The sequence below is a fragment of the Eublepharis macularius genome, chromosome 1, assembly GCF_028583425.1.
Source record: "Eublepharis macularius isolate TG4126 chromosome 1, MPM_Emac_v1.0, whole genome shotgun sequence".
NCBI lineage: Eukaryota > Metazoa > Chordata > Lepidosauria > Squamata > Eublepharidae > Eublepharis > Eublepharis macularius.
The window spans coordinates 177,721,275-177,745,402 of record NC_072790.1 but is presented as its reverse complement, the minus strand read 5'-3'; the positions used below and the strand labels follow the sequence as shown (position 1 = coordinate 177,745,402).

Genomic DNA, 24,128 nt, shown 5'->3' with positions numbered 1-24,128 from the left:
CATAAATGTGTTTTTAAAATATTTTCTGCTGTTCTATAATAAATACATTTTTGAATTTAAAGAAGTAAACCTGTACTTCTGCTTAAATGCAATGTAAAAGCCATGTTTCTATTTAATTTCTGTAAGAAGCCTGTTTCATTTGTATGTTTGCTGGTGATGAAGAAGAGAAACAATTACATGCTGATTGTATCATTAACTATTTCCTTTCAAAATACCTAAAAATAAACTTTGGCAAGGTAAGACCTGGAGTTTGCAAAGCACTTTGGCCTAATTTATACATACAGCAGAATGAGGAGGTAAATTCTGAGGTGGTAAAATTAGCTGTACTGCTTAGGACTGTAAGTGGAGAAGATTAATTTTTAATGGCCCTCATGTAAAAACTTCCTGCAAACAAAAAAGTACATTAGAGAGAGGTTCTAGGCTAGCCCTTCACATGTAGTGCCAATTTTCTCATCCAGGTTGGGAAATTCCTTGCAATTTGGGGGTAAAGTCTGGAAGAGTGAGGTTTGAGAAGGGACTTCAACAGGGTATAATACTGTGGCACAGAAATAATCCTCCCAAACAGCCAGTTTCCAAGGGGACTGGTCTCTGTACACTGAAAATCAGTTCTAATTCAGGGAGCTCTCCAGACTCCACCTGGAGGTCGGCAAGGCAACCCCAGCTTCTGCACTGTTGCTACCTTGTAGACAGTGGGGCTAATAGCACTGTGCTTCTGAGCAAATACTCCTGCTTAAGTGTGTTTTCTTATTCCTACTTCTGCCCCCGGGCTTAATAGCTTCCTGTTCTAGCAGGTACTCTGTCATTGCTGAATTAGTTTTTATGGTCAAAGTGGTGGGGTCAAACGGCTTAGGACTTCAACATCAAGAGCGAAGAGTCAAAGTTTCTCTTTTAGAATATCACCTGACATATGGACGTCTAGTTTCCTTATCGGTGATAGCTAGTCAACTAAGGGAGAGAGCACAGGAAAATCTTAAACACGGGACGTGAAAAGGAGGCGGGCGGGGGGATCTCAAAAAGAGGACAAAATGTTAATATAACAGGCCCCAGAAAACCGCAGAAACATCAGGCGCTAGAGGCAAGTCACATTGCTTAGCCACTCGTCGCGGGCAAACGCAGGAGAGCAGCCATGTGGGGCTGGATCGTCGCAGATTATATACGTCACTTGTTGCGTTACTAAGGGTTACGTTATCAAACGTTATCTTACAACTTCCAGTTCTCGATTGCCCTTCATAGATTCATCCATGTGCTGGGCAAATGTACTGGAACTACACTGAAATATTGCGAATTCCAAGGAAACAGAAAGCCGCCTTTTCGTTACAGCATTTTAAAATAACCGTATATCCTACGCAGAAAAAGTGCATGGGAAGCAAGACGAGGATTATCCTTCCTCCGCTCCCTGAAATTTACGTGTCCTAGAAAGGATCCCCTCCATTTGTTTATGACGTGCAGAAATTCATGGGGGTAGAGAGATGCAGTTCAGTTAACGTTAAAGACTTACTCCGTTAAATGTTTACTGCCTAGGTGTTTTGAAAACGTAGTGTTTTCTCTTTAAAAACTGGGAAACAAAACTACACAATTACAGGGGCGCTGTGCTGTTTGGGCAAACTGTATGACGGGAAGAAATTGGACTACAGTCTTCGTTCCTAGAGATGCGCCTAATTTTTCCTGTTTTCCCCTGTTGTTGCATTACATTTAGGCAATTTCACCTCTCTTGCCCCGCACATGGAGGATCCTACTCGGTACCGGAAGGGGAAGCCTCGTGGACTGTCGGCTCTTCTTTATATTTCTTTGATCTCGACCGTCAGCCGAAGAAAGGCGGCGCGGGCGGGGTTGCGGTCGAAGGAGGAGAGTTGAGGGATGTGTTGCAGCGCCAGTAGGGCACAAAGAGATGCGCTCCTCGTCTAGCCTAGGAGGGTCCGTAGAAACGCGAATCCCTTTATTCCTGGGGCCGCGGCTGATTTTTTAAAAAGCAAGACTTACTGATAGGGATCCACATCCGCAGGTCCACGCATAGGCGAGATGTGGTGGCGCAAGGGGCAGCTGGGCTTGCGGGTATTGCGAGGAGAGACTTGGGCCGCTGTAATGAGCCAGGCGAGGAGGAAGCAAGCCCCGAGGGAGGACGAGAGAACCGCGTGCAGCTTCCAGGGTAGACTTGCAAAGATCTGCGGCAGCCTGGCGACGAGTGAGCGTCTGGCCAAGTACGCGGCTGCCCTGCCTGCGCTCGGCTGCCCCCCCGGAAACCGCAGGTTGTTTTCTAGCAGTGGAAGAAACGGGGATGGGGGTGAGTCTGAAGGGCAGGCTGATCCTCCTGTTTCCGTGCTGCCGGTAGTTCAGCGGGCTTCTGCTCATCTTACGGAGAACCGTAGGAAGAGGGCGTGGGAAAAATCTCTCTCCCCCTTGGAAAGAGTGAGTCGGCTCGTTCCCGAGGAGTTCCTTTCGGAGGAGATCAGTGCCCTGAGGAGCACCGAGGCCAAGGAGTCCAAGCAAGAGCTCTGTGTAAAGGAAGAGGAGCCCTCTCTTTTCTCCACACGTGTTCCCCAGGCACAGTCCCACCTGGGTCCAGACTTGGGTCCCGAGCCCCTTCTCCACACAGTATCTAAAAACATCCCTTTCCAACTAGGGGAGCTGATTCTAGCAGTTTCCCCCCGAAGACGCCACTCGGACTACAGAAAGCTGTGCAAATTAACCTCGGGAGGCCTGCTGACCACCACCTGGGGAGCAATTCCCTATGAGGAGATTCTAGGCAAACTCCCCGGACAGTTCATCTTGACCTCCACTGGTCAGATGTTCCTAATAAGGAGGCCAGCCTTGGAAGACTATGTGTTGCTGATGAAGAGAGGACCAACTATTTCCTATCCAAAGGTAGAGCAAAACTGCATTGGTGAGGCAGCCCCTCAACCCAGCAACATCGACCAGGGACACTTTTAGGGTGATCTCAGCAATTATATGCAAAGTTCTTGGATGGTTGTGGCAGTGCTTTAGAGTTTTTCACTGATGAAAAACCGAGCCCCCAAAGGAAAGTGTGTGAGAACGTGTGCAGGGTTCTCTGGAAGGAGGGTGTGTTCTACTCATTTCATCAGGCCAATATCACTAATCAGTAGCTTCCCTTCTTGGTGTATGTCAGGCAGTAACCAAAGGGCTGCTTCAACCATGTCAAAAACCCTGTACTCTGAATGCATACATATGTGGTGCACTCTTGATGAATGCCACTTCTGTGATGGCCTGTATAAGAAATACACAGGGCATGTATGGTTATGTATGTCTCTCATGTAGTCCTTTGTCAGTGTTACCCACTGAAAAGAGTGGTCTCATTTTTCAAATTCAAATTTTCAAGTTTGGCGTGGTGGTTAAGAGAAGCAGGACATTCTTGCTGGTTCCTAGAAACTCCTATAGGCTGCACCAGTTGAACAGCATTTTAATACTCATACACATAAAACTATTTCTTTAAAAGCTCTGCTGTGCTGGAAACCAGGTAAACAAAGATTTGGATCCACCAGAGTGTTTCTGCAATGGGAAGGATGTGGAGTATGACTTCCTTGTATCCCTCCATGTTGCTGCTCCTGAAGGGACAGAAATCTCATGAGACTGAGAGGTCTGTGGGGAAATTAGAAAAAATGTACCTCCTTTCCATCAGCAAAAACGTTAGGCGGTATCTAACCCATAATGTACAAATATGTACGTGAGCTAGACTGAGAGCCAGCTTGGTGTGAGAGTCAGTTTGATGTAGTGGTTAAGAGCGACGGAACGCTAATCTGGAGAACTGCGTTTGATTCCTCACTCCTCCACTTGAGGTCACCAGCTGGGTGACCTTGGGCTAGTCACAGTTCTCTGGAGCTCTCTCAGCCCTACCCACCTCACAGGGTGTTTTGTTGGGATAATAATGTCATAATTTGTAAACTGCTCTGAGTGGGCATTAAGTTGTCTGAAGGGCGGTATATAAATCAAATATTATTATTATTATTGAGAGTTCGTTCATATTTAAATGATAAAATTTTTGTTTGAATGATTATTTTAATGAAATTTACATTCTAACAGTATGATTATTTCATTTTATAATTTGCAGACCAATCTTACTTATGTTTACTCAAGTAAATTCCACTGAGTTTGCTAGAATTTACTCCCAGATAAGTGTGGTCTGAACTGTAGTTCTATGTTGTGAACTTATTGGGAGCACTTCAGTGTATGTTTTAGGTGGGTAGCTGTGTTGGTCTGCAGTAAAACAGCAGGATTTGAATCCATTGGCACCTTAGAGCAGCGGTTCCCAGCCTTTTTAGTATGGTGACTCACCAGTCCAAATTTACTTTGTATAGTGACCCTTCCAAGGCTGAACCAAGAGACTGAAAAGGAGTTAGGGGGAGGTTCTGGGTTTAGGAGATGTGGGAAGATGTTAGCAAAGAGATAGGTGGCAAGTGGCTCAATGCAATATGTCTCCCACAGCTGTTAGAGGGCAGTGAAGCACTGCAGGGGGCTGAGCAAGAGCTTGGGATGCTAAAGAAGCAACACCCACAATAGAGCCTACACTTGCACACACCTCTTTCTTTCCTCCTCTTGCTATTCCATGTGCTGAACAGCTCCCACCTACTCTCCAGCCTTCCTCCCTTCTTCCAGCTACTATTGTAAAGTTACTTGTTGTCAGACAGCTTTTTTCTCTTCATTATTGTTGCAAAGGAGGAGGGGGAGGCAAGAATATGAGAAGCTTGCAAGGAAGAAAAGGAGAGAAAGAGAAGGGTGCAAAGGCAGAAGCCGCCATTAGAGATGACTGGGGCTGCGACCCACTTTAAGAGGCTTTCAGAATCAGGGCTCCATTCTTCAAATACCTGAAGAAAGATGCTCCAATTCTCAAAAGCCTTATACTCTGAAAATCTTGTTGATCTCTAAGGTGTCACTGGATTAATTCTGCTGTTCCAATGTACGTGTAGCCTTAAAGGGAGCAACTAATTTCTAAACCTGAGACAATGTGAAATCTTGGGATTTTTTTCAATGAGGAATGAGGTCACAGAGAAGGGAAAGCACAAGGAAACTGGAAATCTTGGGTAGCTGGTAACAGAGAACAATAGCCTTAATTTAAAAAATTGAGTCATTTTGAGCACTACGGTCCCACCACTTGAACAATTAAAGTCTGGCACAGCTCCCACTCTGTTTTTTGAGTCTTTATCAAACATACCACATTTTTCCAAACTTTTCTCTGCAGCTGGACTAGAAACTCCATGTTAAAAATGGAATCTGCATTTTTCAGTTACCAAGTATTGTGTCATCTGCCTATACTGGTGCGAGAAAGCATGATGCTTCATTTGCTTCAGTAGTTCCAGCCCAGTTTGCGAGTCAGTGATATCTTGGTGTCATGTGTCAGGCTCAGGTGTGCCCTGCCCCTCACGTGTCTTTTTCTGCCATGGTGGTGCTCACTCGCCGCCTGCCTGACTTCTACTTCTTGGCCTTTGGGTCTACTCCACCACTGTTGGCCCACTAGCCCCTCTTAGCTGCAGGGATATTGTCTCCTGAAGGTTTCAGAAGCAGGGAGATTGGGCCCTGGGTACTTCCCAGGGGCCTCTCTACAACCCTGAGTAGACTGACCTCCACTCCAGAAACAACCCTCCTGCTCCTACACTCGCCTCTCAATCTCCTTCCTCCCTCCACCACTTGTGGGTGGACCTCCCTTTTATCCCCTCACCATTCCCAGGCATCACCTCCTAGCCCCACCCCCAACAGTTTAGCTGCTGCCCTGGCTGCCTTAGGTAGTCACAGCTGTGCCTGTTTTGCCCCCAGCCTCTCGTGGCCCTTTTCCATCCCCTCTAGCCTGTTTGCTGGGTTGTTGGGCTGTAGTTCTTCCCGTGCCTGCCACTGGGTTGGGGTGCGGCCCCGCACCACCGGTGCTGTCCATGATCTGCTGCCTGTGGTGGCATGGGCTGACTGTCTCTGCCCCCTGTGCCCTCTTCCTCCAGCTAGGCTGGGCTGCTCTAAGGGCCTGGCTGGGAAGTGGGCAGTGGCTAGGACCCAGGAGCTGCCATCTAGCTTGCCTCCTGCTGACGAGAGATTGTCAGCACCTGGGCCATCTAGCCTGCCTCCTGCTGAGAGGGCTTGTCAACACCTGGGCCCTCTTAGGCATTCCAGTTCTCTGTTGGTGCCTTTGCTGCCTGTCTCCTCCTCGCTGCTGCTTGTTTCCTCCTTGTCGGGTGAGTGCCAAGGGTGGCAAGGCTGGATGGTGGGGCTGCCAGTCTGGGTTCTGGGTGTGGCTCTGGGAGGGTTCCCAAGTCCAGCCTGGTTGCCGGACACATGTATGTGTGGCAGATAAGTGTAATGTAGGCATTTCTCCATAGCCTGAGAGCCAGTTTGGTGTAGTGGTTAAGAGCGTGGGACTCTAATCTGGAGAGCCAGGTTTGATTCCCCGCTCCTCCACTTGAAGCCAGCTGGGTGACCTTGGGCTAGTCACAGTTCTCTGGAGCTCTCTCAGCCCCACCCACCTCACAGGGTGATTATTGTTGTGGGGATAATAATGACATACTTTGTAAACCGCTCTGGGTGGGCATTAAGTTGTCCTGAAGGGCGGTATATAAATCGAATGTTGTTATCATCATCAGTGCCACCCCTTGAAATTAATAGCATATTTGTGAGAACTGTGTGAACAACTTCCCCACTTGCTCCTGTAGGGTTGCGTCATGGATTAGTTTGACCTATGTGGAAGCTAGATATGTAAAATAATCCAAATTAAAAACTGTTTGGCAGCTTTATAAATAATTATACTCTGTTATGTTTGTCTTTAGGATATGAATGCAATGCTGCTGTTAATGGATATCAGTCAAGGAGACATAGTGCTGGAAGCTGGATCTGGTTCTGGTGCTATGAGTTTATTTCTGTCAAGAGCAGGTAAATGTTGTATATACAGGGGAAGACTTTATTGATGCCAATCCAGCTGGGTCTCAGCACTGTCATTCATCTTGTGGCTATCATGCTCAGTGTTACGCTTTGGTATAAGTTCTTCTAAAAGAAGACCTCACCCATGCCCTTTCAGCCAATCTCCAGAATGTGGTAAACCTCAACACCACATGGGAGCTAGATTCAGATGATATGATGAATGTTTGCAATTTTTGGCTTGGTGAATGCAACAGTTGGGCTTGTAGCTGAAGGAGGGCTATGGCCTCTTGATAACGTATCTGATTTGTGTGCAGAAGGTCTCAGGTTCAGTCTCTGGCGTCTCCAGTTAAAAGGATCAAGTAGTAGATGACATGAAGCTTCTACCCTGGAAGAGCTACTACCAATTAGAGCAGCACAGTACTGACCTTGGTAGACTAGTGGTTTGACTTAGTATAAAGCAGCTTTATGAATGCACTAACAATACTGTAGTGTAAAGTCACACTTTCAAAAAAGGTCACAGTTGCAGCCTCATTTTTCTCCATGGAGCACCAGTTGGTATACATGAGATTATCCATTAGGTACAACCCTATAATATGGGTTATGCTGAGAGATAGCGACTAGCTTAAGTATAGCTAGTGAACTTCATAGCTGAGTGTAGATTGCAGCTCAGGTTTCCTTACATATCCCATGGGTTCATGTAATAACTGCAGTTCTCACAGGATAACCTGTATGTGTGAAACAGCTAGCCTCAGTCATAACTGTTTACTAATGTTTCCCATTTGCATTAGTTGCTTTACAGATTATGGTGATAACACGGTCCCAGTCCCAAGCCTTGTAGACAAGCAGCCAGGGATAGTAGGGTTAGGAGAGATCATATGGTGTGAGGCTGTAAGTGGTAAGTGGGTAAGTGAGGCTGGGTCACCAGCCCCACATCATTTCTTCTTAACACTTCTAAGTAATAGCCCAAAATATGAAAGTGGAGGATTCTCTAGATGAAAGTTCACAGGACAAGTACAAATACTTCCTTGGCTGATCGCAGTTTGATGGACTGTAAATTGCACATTAATATTTTTTAAATCCACTCATCAATCTAAAAAAGATCTGTTGCCATGCTCGTTTAGTTAGATTTAATTGATCAGTTAGTTAAAAGGTTGATAACTAATGAACTAAAATGTCTTTAATCAGTTGACAGGTCTATTAATAATTGGGCGTATTAGAAGTTGTGCTTTGCTTGTAATACCAGGGAAGGCAAGAGAAATACCAGATTATCACTTTTAAATCTTGTATGAGAAGTTTTGTTTCATTTGTTTTCAGTTGGGCCACAAGGGCATGTTATAAGTTATGAAATCAGAAAAGACCACCACATAATAGCCAAGACAAACTACCAGAACTGGCGAGCTTCATGGGAAATAGGACACACTGTGGTATGGCCAGATAATGTGGAATTTATTAATGAAGATATTTCAACAGCAGCAGAAGGTCTGAAAATGAAAACATTTGATGCGGTAATTTCGTTGTTTTTTTTAAAGGAAAATCCAATTTCTGGAATGCTCACTCTCTCCTGAGAATACAGAGACATATTCTAAGAAAAATACTAGTCTCCTTTCAGAACTACGAAGCAAATAGTTTAAAAATCTGGAGAACCACTAATGCTTTGGTTTGTAAAGGCATTTTTCCATGCTCATAGCTCACAACAGCTTTTTCACATTTGCTGTGGGCATAATAGGGTCATGGTTTATGTCAGAGGTCTCTAAAAGGTAGCATGTGAGTTCACCAGCTGCTGTGGAGTAGCTCATGCATTCAAAAAGATCTGCTCGTAGGTTTTTTTAGAAAAGCTAAAAAACCTTTAGAAAACCTTTAGAAAAGCATGGGTTTTTTTTCTTTGTGCTGCTTAGCTGGGCCTCATTTCTAGTGCTCTTCCTGTCCTTGTTCTGTTTCTAGGACATAAAGCTTGGTAAAATGCTGGGGATGGGGGTCATAGCTCAGGATATTTTTCGTTACTCAAAAGTAACTCTCCTTAACAAAGAGCATTAAATTAGAGGGTTGTGACCTCTAGCTTGTATATTTCATCCTTTGGCTCACAACCAGAGATGTGCATTCTGGGGGTGGAGGGTGGAGAATGTTCTTCCCTCAAATATGAACCCTTCAAGGAGTGACAGGGACTGACAGAAGCTTCTGTTTTGTACAGTAGGCAATCTGAGATACGTACATGTATTGGCTTATTTATTGCTTACTCATATATCCTCATTTAGAGTCGGCAAGGCCATATGAAGATGAGTGATCAAAGTATTTGACTGAACATTGGCTTGCAAGCCCAGCATAATGCTATCATAAGTGGCCTTGTGCTGACACAATTTTTGTTGTCCCATCATAATATATATTTCCTAGTCCCATATATTTTAGCAATCTATAATGGAATGACTATAAACAAACTCTTACTTTAAATTTCATCTCTTTAGATATTTCTATGCTGCTTTACACTCCCCTGGGCTCAAAGTGGGTTATAAAGAATCAAAAAGATATAATCTAGACACAAACAGAAATACAACAAAAATACAAAAGATGTGTTTCTTCTGTAGATAGCTTTGGATATGGTCATCCCTCAGAATGTTTTGACTGTGATTGCCTCAAGTCTTAAACAAGGGGGTGTTTGTGCTGTATATGTTGCAAAGTAAGTATTCTTGTTCACAAGCTTCACAAGTTTCTTTGCACTGCCAAAATGTGGCTATAAACTCATTTCATTGGCTTGATGAAAGACTTATGTTAGCATTTCTGCACAATAGTTATATTAGATCCTGCCATTTAACTAATTAGTGATGTCTGCCTTGTATTACTCCTCTGAAGTGATTTTTTTAAAAATGTAAGTGCTTTTAACTTTTTTTGTGATTTACAATCAGAAGGTGGGCTATAAATGTTTTAATAAATAAAACGTGAATTTATAAACACTTGGACTTACTGCCAGCTATGAGTTTTTTATTCCCTAATTAGTGTTTTCTGACAGCTGTCAGCATAGTTTCACAACATGCTTAATTTATCATATAGTATAGATCAAAGCTCTTTGGGTGAAGAGTTTTGTAGTCCATGCAAGTGATCTGTTACAGTCAATAGAAATTTTGCTTGAATGAAAGTTCATAGCTGAATTTGGGGATAATTATAGTGAATTCTAAACCTTAAACTTTCTAAAAATGAAATACTAAAGCTGCAATTCTAATCAAGGTTAAAGCACAGCGAGACATATATAAGTAAACATTTGTAGGTTCAGGCAGCAAATTGACTAAATTTCACATAAAGAAAGATTCACTGGTAATATTTATAAATTGAATTTCTCTATAAGTATCACACAGGTTATTGATCTCTTGGAAGCGGTCCGGACCAGCAAGTCTACCCTTTTTTGTGAAAAGGTTGTTGAGGTGACACACAGAGATTGGTTAGTACACCCGGTGATGCAAAAATATGGCACTACATTCCAACATATGAAATCCAAGGGAAAGATTGTTAATGAACCAACTTGCCATAATGAAGATGAAGAGCTGTATGCTGAACAGAATGAAAATGATGGTAAAGAAAGAGTTTTATTGAGCTCTTATATTGTGACAGTAACTGGAATATGAAGCTGCTGCCTTTTAGCATGTCTAATTTTTGGTCCGCTGGCTGGGTACTGATTATACCAGTGGTTCTCAAATTTTTTAAAGTCTGACTTCTAAACTTACTGTACTTTTTGGGACTCCTTGCAAAGTAACTCCATGCTACTTTCCCTGTCCAAAGTAAAAAACACAGGGATCTCTTATCAGTGAACGCTGAACAAGTTTATATTCTCTTATATCATGTTTATTATTTCTAAAAAGCATTACTGCGTATTTCATGGCCACTTTGCACATTATGCAGAAGTAAAACCGAATTTGCCTCACATAGTCTTATTGATTGCTTATCCTGGTCCTCCTCCTTCCCAGCCTTGCAACTTACGTGACTGTGTTGCGACTCAGAGTTTGAGAATCACTGGTGTGCTCTGATTATCAATGGCTTTCCAGGGCCCTGAGCAGAGATATATCTTTCCCAGTGCCTGCTGCCTGTGACCTTAAATAGAGAAACTAGAGCTTAAACCTGGGCTCTTCTACATGCAATGTAAATAATCTGCCACTGAGTTACAGTCTCTCCAAGGTGTGGCAGTTCCCGTATCATGGAGACCTGGATCTTAATATAAAATGCCATTAGTAATCTAATCCTCTAGCAAATGGCTGCCAAACTTGTGAGCTACGCAGCATGCTGAGGCTTCAGGGTTAGGCATTTGCGGCTGTTTCCCTGAGGGAAGTATGGGAGTCCAAACCTCCACCAAAAAAAGAGAAATGGAGGTGTCAGGAGAGTGGAAAAGAAAATGGAAATGGAAAATGGACAATGGAAAGAAAAATGTCCCAAGGTAGAAATGGTATTTAAGATGCCAAGAGAAATGAAAGATGCTGGACAAAAATTTTGTTTTATTTTATTTCAGTTTTTGTTTCTGACAAAGCAAGACCACCATACATCGCTAGACCTCGCTTGTGGCAAATTGGTCACACAGGTAAAAATGGTTTGATAAAACATATTTTGTTATATTCATTACTATCACTGTATTTTCATAAACACTATATTACTTTTCAAAAAAGCAACACAATTAATAAATAAAAGCATAAGCCTTGTGGTTACTTATTAATTACATAAGTATTTTTCACTACTTCTGATAGTATTTTTCTCCTAAAACAGTATTTCTTGTCAAATTGCGGAAATTTAACCTCCCCAAATCCAAACACTGCTCAAGATGATGTCTGCTGTACTGAAGACTGCATTTTACCAGAACTACATAAATAAAGGACTATTTATATTTTTTGAAGCCACAGCTTTTATTTTTACTAACAATACTTTCTGATACTGCATGTGTGTGTGTGTGTAGCCAAAAATAGAACTTAAAGAATAAGAAGCTTAACATAGACAACAAACATATTGAAATATATCTCGCATTATAATTCAAAAGATTCATTGTATTTATTACTAATAACATTATGGCTGGAAGTACATTTATTCTTCATTTCCAATAAACCAGTCCATGGATTTATCATGACTTGTATAATTATTTTTTCTTGCTTTCAGTAGTTTGTTGCAATCTATGAAAAATTAGGAAAAGAAATTCACACTGGAACTATGTTAAGGATCACAATATAGTTTGTTTTGGATAAACTATAAACTGACAGATCAGTTCTTGTCTTGTCCACTTGTGGAGGACTCCCTCGCAGTAGTGATAGGAGAGTAGTAGGAAGGGAATTTTGTCATCCCCCCTCCCTGTCTGTTTCTTGCTCCTGAGAACATCAGATCTGATACCAGAGGGTGCCCACGAGCACAGTGAACTGCTGACACCATCCCAGTCCATCCATCAGCTTGAAAGGGAGTGATGAGCACCCTGTGCTGGGACTATAAAGTATTGCCCAATGCTGGAAGCCTCAGTAACAGCAATGGAAGAAGAGGAGCAGAGAGACTGTATCACTACCCCTCTTCCTCCCCCCCCCCCCCCGCTTCCGAAAATTGCCTCTTCCAAGAAGGGAGGGGACTTGAAGGTGAGGATGCCTGGAATTTTGGTTTGTGTGTCTGTTTTTGGATTGTCTGTAGAATATAACCCCTTTTGAGGGAGGAACGGGAGTGGAACAGGGATATAAGTGAGAACATAATCTGCATACTTACAGGTGAGGTGTGTGAGACCAGAAAGCTTTGAGGGTTTTATTTCATCAGTACTTCTTTTGTATTTATAAGTCTGCCTTATTTTTATGAGGTTTTGATAATTTACATCTCTTTCCCTCCCATTGTCATCATGTGTGATTTTTTTCTGAGCCATTGTTCTATCTGCTGTCTTTGTTGTGTGCTGCAATCTCCTAGAGTTTTCTATAAACTAATATTCTGTTGTAATGCTGTTTTCATACTATGGTAAGCCTCTTGGATGTCTCTTGGACAGAAAGGTGGCCTATAGTTTAAAAAAAAATCTGAAGTTTTTTTTCTTTCTCCAGACAATGCTTGTTAGGTTAGCATCAAACATGTTGCCTGTTTGGCACTATAGTAATGAAGGATGAGGGGGGTTGATAATTATCAAAACAGGAACAGTGAGATGATTTCATCCTGGAAAAAAAACCCAGGAACTGGAGGACAAATAGAACAGGATACAATCGCCTGCATCCAGAGCAGTGTTTTCATGGGCGGAAGGATTTCTGCCGGCTTAGTGCTACTTTCTTGTCTGCCTTCTCTCCCAACCCTGCTCTAGCCCAGATTACCTAGGCTACTGCAGGAATGGAGAGACAAGAAAGTTGCACTTGCATTCTGCCCATGGAAACATTGCGCTGGATCCAGTCCAGTGCACACTACTGACACCAGTAGCAGTAGATACCACACAGAACTGTGGTTCAGGTACACCCTAAAACCTTGTCTTCTCTCTGTTGTGGATTTCTCCACAAGGCTTAATAGGACATTGAATTTTACCACAGTTATAACATGTAATCACTACTGAAAAATTATCTGGAGGTAATAGCGATATGGCACACTCCATCTTGAGTCTATACTTGCTGCTAGATTAGGAACTGCACATGTAAGCAAACACTCAGCTCCCCCCCCCCGCCCCCACCCCCACTTAGTCCAGCAGCAAAGATTTTATTCCATTGTCCATTTTTAAACGTTGGAACTTCAGTGCTCAGTTGTTTGGGGGAGGTAGCAGAGGACTGGCTCCAATCCTCTGATTCCCCTGCCAAACAGTTGATTGCCAGGATTCCAGTGGCTGATCACACACTCTGGTGGATCAGGAGCATTCTCTCTACCATGGGCATGGTTTAACTGGTTAATATATTCTTTAGAGAGTCATCTGTTTTTCTCTGCCAAACTGGAATTTTTAAGTTTGAAAACTCAGTGGCAAGAAAATACATGAATTTATTTTTCATTTATAGTTAAATTTTGATTGTAGCTGCAAAAACCTATATATAGTGAAAATTAGGATAACGATAGCATCAGTGTGTGTATATTTTAAATGCTGCCAAATGAGATAAAAAAGCCTCATTTGTTAACATTGCCTGGAGATAGGTCCTAGTAGCTGGGAATACAAGAAGAAAAGTACAATTAAGAAATCCCACCCTATGCCCTTCCCCCTCCAGTATTCTCTGATGTCTTAGGAGCCTGAGCAGCCTGATCCCAGAATACCTAGATTTTTTTTTTTTTTGCATACTACAGGATTCCCCCAAGTAGATGAAGACTCCCACATTGTCCGTGAGAGGCTCCTCTGTACTGCTTTCATCACCCACATAAGGGCCAGCCAAATTATTATTAGGTATAGCAACTGAAATTAGTGGGACTTATGCATGGTTTAACATGGTAATATTTTGGGTATTAATCTTCTAGTAGTAAGTAGTTTCCACAAAAATTATTTCAATGTAGACTAAATCATACCTTGGGATATGTGAGGAGGTGGCTCAAGAAGCATTTGATCAGCGGAAAGAAAGTCATTTAATCCTTGAGGAATGTTTTGCTCCATCATTTCCAGAGTGCCATTGGAGGAAGAGGACGATAACCCCAACCTTATATATCTTGTTTTTTTCCCACAAAGCAAACAATTAACTGGTGTGGCATTGGGTCCTCGAGGTAGTTGCAGTTCATCACGGCTATGATTTCTTGTAGCACCACTATGATATACAGAACGTTCCCGCTGCCATATATAATGTGCTGGAGCAATAGCCATTACCTGTGTAAGAGAACCTTAATACTGAAACAGAGCTATATCAGAAAAAAACCAAATACTGCACAGAAATAATCAAAGTTAAGTAATAGTGGGATTTTTTTTCCATTGCCAATAAACACTTGCATAGTATCAGGACTGGCCGACAGATTGTTAAGGTAGTTTTTAATAGTTTGAGTAAAAGGATTTCCCCCATGTTACAAAAATCTCATATCTAATTTAGGACTTTTTATTTAACCTGTTACCACAGTTGTTTACACTGCAGATTTAGGTTTTTTTAGATATTTATTATTTAAAAGCAGAAGATTCATAAGTAGTTAATAGATAATGCTATTATGTAAATTAATATTTTAACTTTTGAATGCTGCATATACTTTTCTCATTTTCATTGCAAGGAAGTTGTCTGTGACATTCAGAAAATAGTAAGCTAAGACATATTGCTTATCTTCATGTAAATGATGCACAGCTCTGGTCCAATGGCCAAGCAACCACAAAGAAATCTGGACTACCATTCCAAATCCAAATAGGAAATACATTGCAACACAGTATCAGATTTGATGTAATAATAACACTAAGCCTGTTATTTAGTTTTGAATGTATTTAAAATTTGATATTTTTAGTTACTGAAGTAGCATCCAGCACTGGCTACTTTGAGCTGAAGAGGAAATCATGGTTTATCGTTATTGGAAGAGTTTGAAGTCTTTATGCATTCTCGCAACATAGGTGGTTTGTTCTCTTGCCTACAATCCAGAATATTCAAACCATGATATAATCCTGGTTTGTTGTCACAAGTACAAACCATAGTTTGTAATTTTGTTTGGGGACAGGGAAAATGCATGAGAGGAGGAGGGAAGGGAGCTCATGAATCTAAGAGCTATGGTTCATTATAGCAGAATGCATATGCTGATGTATTCAGTTGCATGGCCATGCTCGTCTATGTAATTCAGAAGGGGGGAATCTATTTTCTTTAACTGAGAAAATTGTTTAAATGGGTGTTTACCATTAAGATAGCCAAACCTAGGGAAGGACTCATCTTTATATACTAATCATATGATAAAGTCATTATTTATTGGCATACTGTAGATTATCATAAAAATTCTGATTCATGATTGTGCCCACCAACACCTTTCTTGGTGCCCAGCAAGTGTTTTTAAAAAAGTGAGTGGGGCCAGGAGGGGCTTTTGCCAAGCATGGCTTCTGATAGGTCATTGGAGATTTGATTAGCTGTGCAGATTTTAAAAAACATTGCTTTGGCAGAAGCTGCTTCCACAGTGCAAGGATCTTCACTGTATGACTGAAGGTAAGCTGTAGCAACCATTTTGTGGCTGGCTTCTCCTGCAGAAACCATTTTGTGGCTGCATCCACCACACTGAGTCAGAATTCCAGCTGTGCGTCCACATGCTCAAAAAGGTTGGGAACCCTACCATAGGATTTATGAACTTAAACTCCAGTCTAAATAATGCATGCTTGTTTTGCAGAGTGCCATAATGAAATCATAATGAAATCCTGCTTCTTAATAAGCATACATAGAATCAAGTTGTTAGGCCACATGTACATTTTCTGTTGTGCCCCCCCCCCCCCCCCGCTTATGGAATGGCCGTCCTGAAGAGGTCAAGAAAGTTCCTAGTCTCCTGACTTTCCACAAATTATGCAAAACTGAATTATTCAGGATGGGTAGAAGGGTTATGCTGCAAGGAAATGGCTCAGAGAGATGCTTTGTAAAAGGGACAGAAACTAGTGTCTTCTGTGTATTTTCTGCTACTGTAAGAATGCTCCTACTAGATAGATTTTACATAATTTCATATGTCAAATTGCATATATTTTGTTTCATCATTGTTTTTCACTCTGCATTCAGATGTATGCTTCTTTTTCAAATTTCTGCTATCTGTACCTGTTGTATTGTTCATTAAATGTCCCAGCTGTTGATTGTATTCACTTATACTATGTAATCTGCCTTGAGTTTCAGTGAGAAAGTGGACTATAAATAAATTTTAAAAAAATCCCATCTAACAGAGGGGCTTACTTCTAAGTCTAGTTGTTTAGAATCTGAATTCTAGATATGTTCATATTACTTTAATCATGTAGTGTATTTGTGTTTCATTAAGCTCTCCGAATGGTTTAATATTTGCCAAAAATTGTCATTGCCATATTTTCTCATGCTTTGTTCAAGATAAATTTTTTGTTGGTACATTTTAAAAATATGCCAACATTCAGCAATGAAACTGAGGTAGCCATAAGATTCTGTGAATGTTTAAAAATAGTTATTTTACCCAACAGATGAAGCTGCTTATTAAAATTCAGCTGCTCTTCTACATTCTCTGTAAAAAAAAATGCATTGAGTTGTATCCTGCCACTCTACTTGGCTAACGGGAGCATGTTGCTCCACATCAGGGCCCTTCCTTTAATGCAGGAGGTTTTTGACTGACAGAAGAGACTTTTATATCTGAGGAAGACTCCTTGTTCCAGAGAAATGAGTTACCACTAGCAGTGAGGATACAACTCATAGCAGAAAATACCTATATACATACAGAAAAAAACTTTCTTACCTCCTCACAGCATCGTCTGCTTACAATAGCTCTGTAGTCCATCTTGCTCCAGAGTTCATCCCTTAAAATTAGAAAGTCAGGAAACAGCTTCCTCCAGGATTTTCCTAAGGCCCATGGAAATATTTCATACTTTGATTCTTCATCATCTTCTTCAACTGTATTTGCCAGGTACCTACAAGGATGCAAACTATGATTCACTTAAGTATGATTTTAACATCAGATATTGTATTACTAGGTCTTCCTTTGCTTTCTAAATTGTGCATATCATTTTACCCAATTGCTCAAAGTAATTTAGTGGAGAAATGTCACCAAACTGTGGTGGATCCTACACCATCCTACCACTCCACAGAACATTTTTAAAAATTTCTTATTAATAATCAAAATATTTTTACCCCATTTTTCTTTTTGCTCCTTCCAAAATCTTTTAGAAGGTTTCCCTCAATGTAAGTAGCTTTTCAATTGGAGAAAAGCTCCTTAGGCTGCAGGAAGGCTACTTGAAAGATGGTTGGATCTACCTCACTGTTTTTTTTTAAAGGATGAAAAGAACTGGCCTAACCAAGAGCTGTAATTGAGTATTATTAGGCAGCAAAAAGTCTAGAATTTGGAACGGGCACAGAATTTAGCATCTAAAGAATCTTGCTGTTAGATTGGAATATGCCAGCTTTTGGGCTAGTGTATGTAGCATGTTTAATATAACGGTGATCTTGTATGCCTAAATACATAGGCTAACAAATCTACATTTCTCCCTGATTAGAGTTAGATGTAGTTTTCAGTATTAAAAGAGAAACATGTAGCTTTAAAACAAAGAAACTGGGTCCTTGTTGAAATTTCTAGCAGAGCACTTGTAGAGATTTACGATTTCAGAATATGATCTTTTTTTCAGAAAGGGCTGAGCGGCGTGTACATTCTGTTTATAGGGTTGCCTTATGTAAGAAGAGTTCAACTGACTGGATCAATAGTCCATCTTGTCTAGCATCCTGATTCCAACAGTGGCCCACCAAATTAATCACAAGCAGAACACAAATGCAATAGCCATCCCCTGGTATTGCCCCCAGTAACTCATATTCATTGGCGTACTGATGCTAAACCTTCCAAGTGCCTTCTAGCTGTTGTGACTTATATCTGTTGACAGACTATTGTCCTTATTAGTTGAACCCTCTTTGAAAATGCTATCTAAGCTAGTGGACATTTAAAAACATAAGTAATGAGTGCTAATGTGGCTAATTAATTATAGTTTCTTGGTTCTTGTATTTCTTTTGCCGTAATCCTAAACAGAGTTACACCCCTCAAAGCCAGTTGACTTCAGTGGAAATAATAATAACAACAACCAAACAACGGTGCTTATATACCGCTCTTCTAGACAGATTAGTGTCCCACGCAGAGTGGTGAACAAAGTATTATTATCCCCATAATACATCTGGGGGCTGGGGCTGAGAGGAGTGGCTAAGCCAAAACCACCTGCTGAGTCCATAGCAGTAGTAAGATTTGAACCAGCAGAGTGCTGATTTGTAGTCTAATCACTTCACCACTATAGAGGGGTATAAATTTGCTTAGAACTGCCGTGTTGGTTCTTCATTTTCCAGGCATTAAACAATATTAGAACTCTGTTGACAGAAATCAATTACAGTTTAATTACTAGTACTGGTAATGATAATAGTCTAGATTCTAATCATGTTTTCCACCTACAGAAGACAATAGTAAAAGAATGAAGAGGTGTTTTTGCAGATTCCTCAATCCCATTGTTTTCAGAGCCCCCCCCCCCCCTGGCCATGATTTCAGGCGGCACAGCAGCATACAATTAGAGGAGGGATATGGGAAATTTAATCAAGCACCTCTCTGCTTGTGCTAAATACAAGCTAAACCAATATATACTGGGTTCAACACATGTCATTTAAATCTCAGTCCTGTATCTTTGTATCAGCACAGCATTCTAAACTGCTATGAGATCCCTATGCTAAATATTTATTTGTTGGTGCAGCAAAGCTTATTTCTAACTTCAGAGTTCAGAAATAATAAGCCCTAGACATAAATGTTGTCCTTTATATTTTAATACCAATAATACCATTTATCAAATACTTACAAAGCAACGAAGAAATTCAGCCTGGTGTGTTCATTTATACTGTAGCCTGCCCTCTTGAAATAAACAAAAGTCATTGCTAAAAGATACTGTAGAAAAGGGTAAAGTATTAAAATTCCATATTTTTTTCTTAAATGCTCATTTTTAAAAATCAATTACTGACAAAATCCATTTCCAACAACCAGGAAAAGCAGACGCTTTATTTTCATTAATTGATTATGGACATGGACAGCTAGATCTTTAACGGTGGCATTGAGCTACTTGACACCATTTTGAAAGGGTAGCTTAGCTCTTTCCCTCGCCTGAAGGTGGTGATGACAAGCAGAGCATTTTGATGACTGTGCCACCCACAGCCATCCTGCAGTTCCCTCTTTGAACGGGACCTCAGAGTAGGTTTAGTTTTGATCCAGAATTAAAAGGAAGTTCATGAATGTGGGTGGGTGTTTTTAAATGAGTACATTTCCTCATTCCTTGTGATGAAAAAAATTCCCCTGTGGACGCAACCAGATTTCCTCTGGGCCCTTCCTTGTACCACTGACCTAACCCACATATTGACACTACACACTTCTAAGCCTACTGGGGTTCTTTTCTGTGCATAGAAGGACTGTGCATGGAAGCGTGACGTTCTCTGCTCCCCCTACCCATGGCAGCCCAAAATGTCTCCCAAAATGCTGCTCCTGGAATGGGGGACTGCCAAGAGTAGCATAAGTGGGAAGTTGAAGGACTATCATAGGAAAGAAGGAATCAGCAGAAACTGGCCATCTTGCGCTGATCTTTTCAACAGAATCCAGTCCATTGAAGATATAACTTTGCTTATCATTATATTTAAAAAGTCAACTTTTGTGGTAGCAACAAAGAAATTCAGCCTAGTGTGTTCATTTATTACTGTAGCCTTGCCCTCTTGAAATAAACAAAAGTAATTGCTAAAAGATACTGTAGAAAAGGGTCAAGTATTAAAATCCCATCTATATTTTTTTTCTTAAATGCTTTGTCACGGGCAACCTTCTCCATGCAAAAAACTCCCTCTACACCCAAATATTTCTCACTACACTTCTTGCTACTTTACCCATCTAACTAGAAAAGAAACTCAGTGTCATGAAACACAGCAGATTAATGTCTCACTTTGAATTTTAAAAAACTTAAAGCCCATGGGTGCTATTTTGATAAGAATGCATCTTCTGTACCTCAAATTCCAATCCAGCAAGCAGCTCCCCCCCGCAACTAACTGGTTTTCTGAGTACTGTAGCAAAAAAACCCTCTTGTCCCCAGAATAATAGGCTTTGTTCTAGAGTCACATCTGCATACTTCCTAGGAATATAAACAGGATTCCAGTGGCACCTTAAAGACTTACAAGATTTTATCTTCAGTAGGATCCAGTACATGCAACTGACGAAGCAAATTTTAGTCCATGAAAATTTTTGCTGCAATAAAATCTTGTCAGTCTTTGAAGTGCCACTAGACTCCTCTTTGGTTTTGCTGCAACAGCCTAACATGATTATTCCTCTGGGTTTCCTAGAAAGTGTCCCATTGACTTCAGTGTGACTTAGGATTCATCTGTATTCATGCAATTTCACGTGGTTAACAGAACATGCCAGGAATGTATTAATATTAAAATATTGTTCCATGAACTAAATTATACCTAAATCAAATGCTTTTGGAAAAACTTTGATGTTCATTTTGTTGAAATTATAATGGAGTTCTTTGGCATGTTACAGTATACGAGGAGCTTCACTCAGTTTTGATGGGTCACAGATATGAAATTCTGAGAAATATAAAGCCTCCCATTTTAGTACAGAGTCAGACTTTCATGCTTATACTCAGTTTTACCTTGTCTGCAATTTTACAGCAACAATCCATCCACAAGAAATCTTGAATTAAATCATCATCTGTTTTAAAAAAGTTAGTTACAACATACCAGCTGTAAAGCAATTATTTATAGAGTGTTAAGTTTTTAAAAATCTTATTTATATGTCAAATCATGTTTTTTTCTAATGAATGTTTTATTGAATAGAAAATATCTCAAGTTTTCTTGAGAGATAAAGCTTTTACGGAAAACTTGAAAAACATTTAAAAACAAGAAAAAACCACAACAAAGATAATATAGATGCCTCTATTCCTGTAATATGGAAGCATTCCTCCCCCCCCTCTAGATTAATGGAAGCACAATGCTTTCTGTTAGTTAAAGAATAAGCTGCAAGATCAATTGGCTTCAGATGTTAAAGTGAACATCTCTTTATTCTTCAAACAAAGGGTTTTTACATATATGCAAGTAAATATCTCATAAATGCCAACATGCTGTTGTGAAGAGGAGTATGGTTGTATGATAACCTGGTTTTAAGTTCGCTGCTATGGCTTGTAGTTAACTGGGTCACCCTGGGCCAGTCACTTATCACACTTTGAGATGCCTGCCTGAGACTTCAAAAACAGAGTTGTTAAACACCTATTTCACAGAAAAGCACTACGGACATCAAGGAGGGCCAGTGAAGCATTAAAGTATCCACAAATATAGAATTGGATCCCATGAATCCATTCACTAACAGCAATGTCCTTCCTGGTGCAGAGGCTGTAGCATCAGAGAAAAGTTCTTTCAGCTGAGAGAAGGCCCTGCTGTTAGCAGAGTAGATCCATGGGATCCTACCCCTCTCCGGGCATTTTACTAAATGATTACCAATTAACTATTGATAAACTTACCAAACAGTTTAAAGAAAGCTGTCATTTCCTGTCGCTGAATAACTAGACATGAACCTTTTGGCTGTTTTGATTTATTACTATTCAAATTTTTTCCAGAAGTCTCCTGGCTGTCTTTAAATTTGGGACGTTTAAGGCTGAAGGCTTTTTTTTGCTGATATGATCTGGATACACCTGACTGTATGTGAACAGTGACAGTGGGAGGTGTCTGACAGCAGCTCTGATTGTGTTTCATTTTTCTAAATTAAATTTACCTGTTAAAGTAAATAATAGATAGTTAACTAAATTCATAGAGCATTGTTAAGTCATGAATCTATTTTCTGTTTACTCTAAGTATCACTAGAACCTGTAAATATCATGAAGTTGTAGCTCACAAAGATCTCCAGGAGACTCCCCACCATGACCACCACTATTTTCATATTACTTCCTGCCTGATGATGTACCATGTAACAGTACTGTACAGTCATTAGAACCCCTTTTGCAAGAAGAAGTTCAAAAACGCTTTAAATGTATAAGCATTCACTTAAAGTACCTGTATGAATTATGCCCACTCAATGTTATTCATGTTTCTAAGTAGTTATTCATTTGGGTCAATGGCTGTCTCTGGGCTTTTCGGTGGCTACTTTATGCCTCTGGAACGTTCTTCTGGAAAAGTTTAGGGGGACTGCTACTCTCCTGGCTTTCCAGCAAGTATGTAAGACATCATTATTCCAAAGAGCTTTTGGAGCAGCCTGGGCAGAGGGGTAATACCTTTCATAAGGTGTTTTTGGATTTTGTAAAATGTATTTTTATATCTGTTGTTTTAAGCCTTGTTGTTTGATCAAATTGTTTTTACAAAGTTGTTACCCACCTTGGGTTCGAGATTTGCTAGAAAAGCATATATATATATATATATATATATATATATATATATATATATATATATATATATATATATATGCTTTGAATAAATAAATAAAATGGTAAATTCTGCAGATGTGCTATCATTTGCAAGCTGGTAAACTGCTTCTGGATTGCAGCTAATTCCATGCCTTAAATGTTTGTGCAAGTTGTGTGTGGACATGGCAAGAATGACGAAGGTATAAAAAGTATGTACAAGACAGCAGTATCAATTTTGATCTCACACAATGCTTCTCATACACATTATTTTAGTGCAACTGTCTAGGCTGATGAATGTGCAGTGGAGGCTAGAACTGGGGATTTGGGAGTTTAATGCATGTCATACAAGTGCTACATAGAATGGTCAGTATGTTCTACAAACTTTGGGTTGGATCCAAACTAAAGTGGCAGTTTCCAATGTCTCCCCTTTCTTGCTGCAGCCCCCCCCCCCCGTCATTCCTCAGGGCCCCAAATCCCTCAGGAGCAGCATTTCATTGAGATCATTGAGTTATAGTGGGAGGGGGAAGGCAGAAGAGTTCCATTCTGCCACTGGAAAAATCAGTCTGATCTAGCTCATTAGATGTATGGTATTTATTTCAAAATAAATTTAGAACATAAAGAGCTTCTGATCATTTGAATATTGTCTGCCTAAAATTGTAAAAACACTTAGCATAAGGGACATTCAATAATTTGTACTACTTACAGGTATAGCGTACCTACACATTATCAAAACATTTGAGACATTTTCAAGATATTTTAAGTCTGTAAAAATAGAGCATAACTGTATTTTCTGCCTTCCACTCCCTACCATCTGAATTACTGGCAATGGGTAAAATTAGGAGTGATTACCTTAATGCTCGCATTCAGCTGAGGTCACTTTATGGTAGTCTAACTCTCCTGTTCCCCCTCCCCTGAACACATAAAAATACACATATAATGGAACTGAAAACTTCTAACCAGAGTGAAAGAAGAATCTGAGTATTTCACTGCTTGGACTTGAGGGCCAGTGCTGTAGAGTTAGGAAAATCTTTTTTCTGCCTCCTTTTCAGAGGTGTGCATGTGTGTTGCCTGATTAGAGTTTTATGCCAGAAATCTCCTGTCTCTGACCCTTTGATTCTGCATCATAAAGTGATGAGGCTGATGAATCCTGAACACTACTGAACAGGTGGCTGAATTTGTTTTTGCTATTCTTGGGGACATTCGAATTCTATTTTTTAAAAATTGGGGGTGGGGGAGAGATAAGCTAGTTCATATAAAGCAAGACAACTACAGTCTAAGTGATTTTTTTTAAAAGAGAGCTGCACCTGTTGTACATAGCATCACATATTCCAAGTATGTAACCATAGGAGCAACTGTG

At 40.5% G+C, this 24,128-nt stretch overlaps 2 protein-coding genes across 2 annotated transcripts; one reads left to right on the top strand and one right to left on the bottom strand.

The window, feature by feature from the left end:
* The first annotated feature begins 1,801 nt into the window (after window positions 1-1,801).
* TRMT61B (tRNA methyltransferase 61B) lies at window positions 1,802-11,936 on the top strand. Its single transcript, XM_054975513.1, is given in 8 exon segments — window positions 1,802-2,862; window positions 6,759-6,861; window positions 8,164-8,354; window positions 9,429-9,520; window positions 10,184-10,407; window positions 11,336-11,404; window positions 11,587-11,615; window positions 11,617-11,936. Coding segments are annotated over 8 exon segments (1,626 nt in total). The 5' UTR covers window positions 1,802-2,019; the 3' UTR covers window positions 11,692-11,936.
* Window positions 11,887-22,127, bottom strand: SPDYA (speedy/RINGO cell cycle regulator family member A). The gene is made up of 6 exons (XM_054975635.1): window positions 21,896-22,127; window positions 21,032-21,090; window positions 19,208-19,293; window positions 17,128-17,299; window positions 14,296-14,587; window positions 11,887-11,984 (listed from the first exon to the last, which is right to left on the bottom strand). Exons 1-6 carry the CDS (start codon window positions 22,125-22,127, stop codon window positions 11,899-11,901), a joined length of 927 nt encoding a protein of 308 aa, XP_054831610.1. The 3' UTR covers window positions 11,887-11,898.
* Window positions 22,128-24,128: the final 2,001 nt, after the last annotated feature.

Excerpts from the sequence above, each read along its gene's own strand:
- SPDYA (XM_054975635.1), bottom strand. The coding sequence starts at position 22,127 with ATGAAACACAATCAGAGCTGCTGTCAGACACCTCCCACTGTCACTGTT. Across the intron at positions 14,588-17,127 it reads GCAGACGATGCTGTGAGGAG|GTAATGGCTATTGCTCCAGC; the intron begins GTAAGAAAGTTT and ends TCTCTTACACAG. Across the intron at positions 11,985-14,295 it reads ACCTCCTCACATATCCCAAG|ATTGCAACAAACTACTGAAA; the intron begins GTATGATTTAGT and ends AATTTTTCATAG.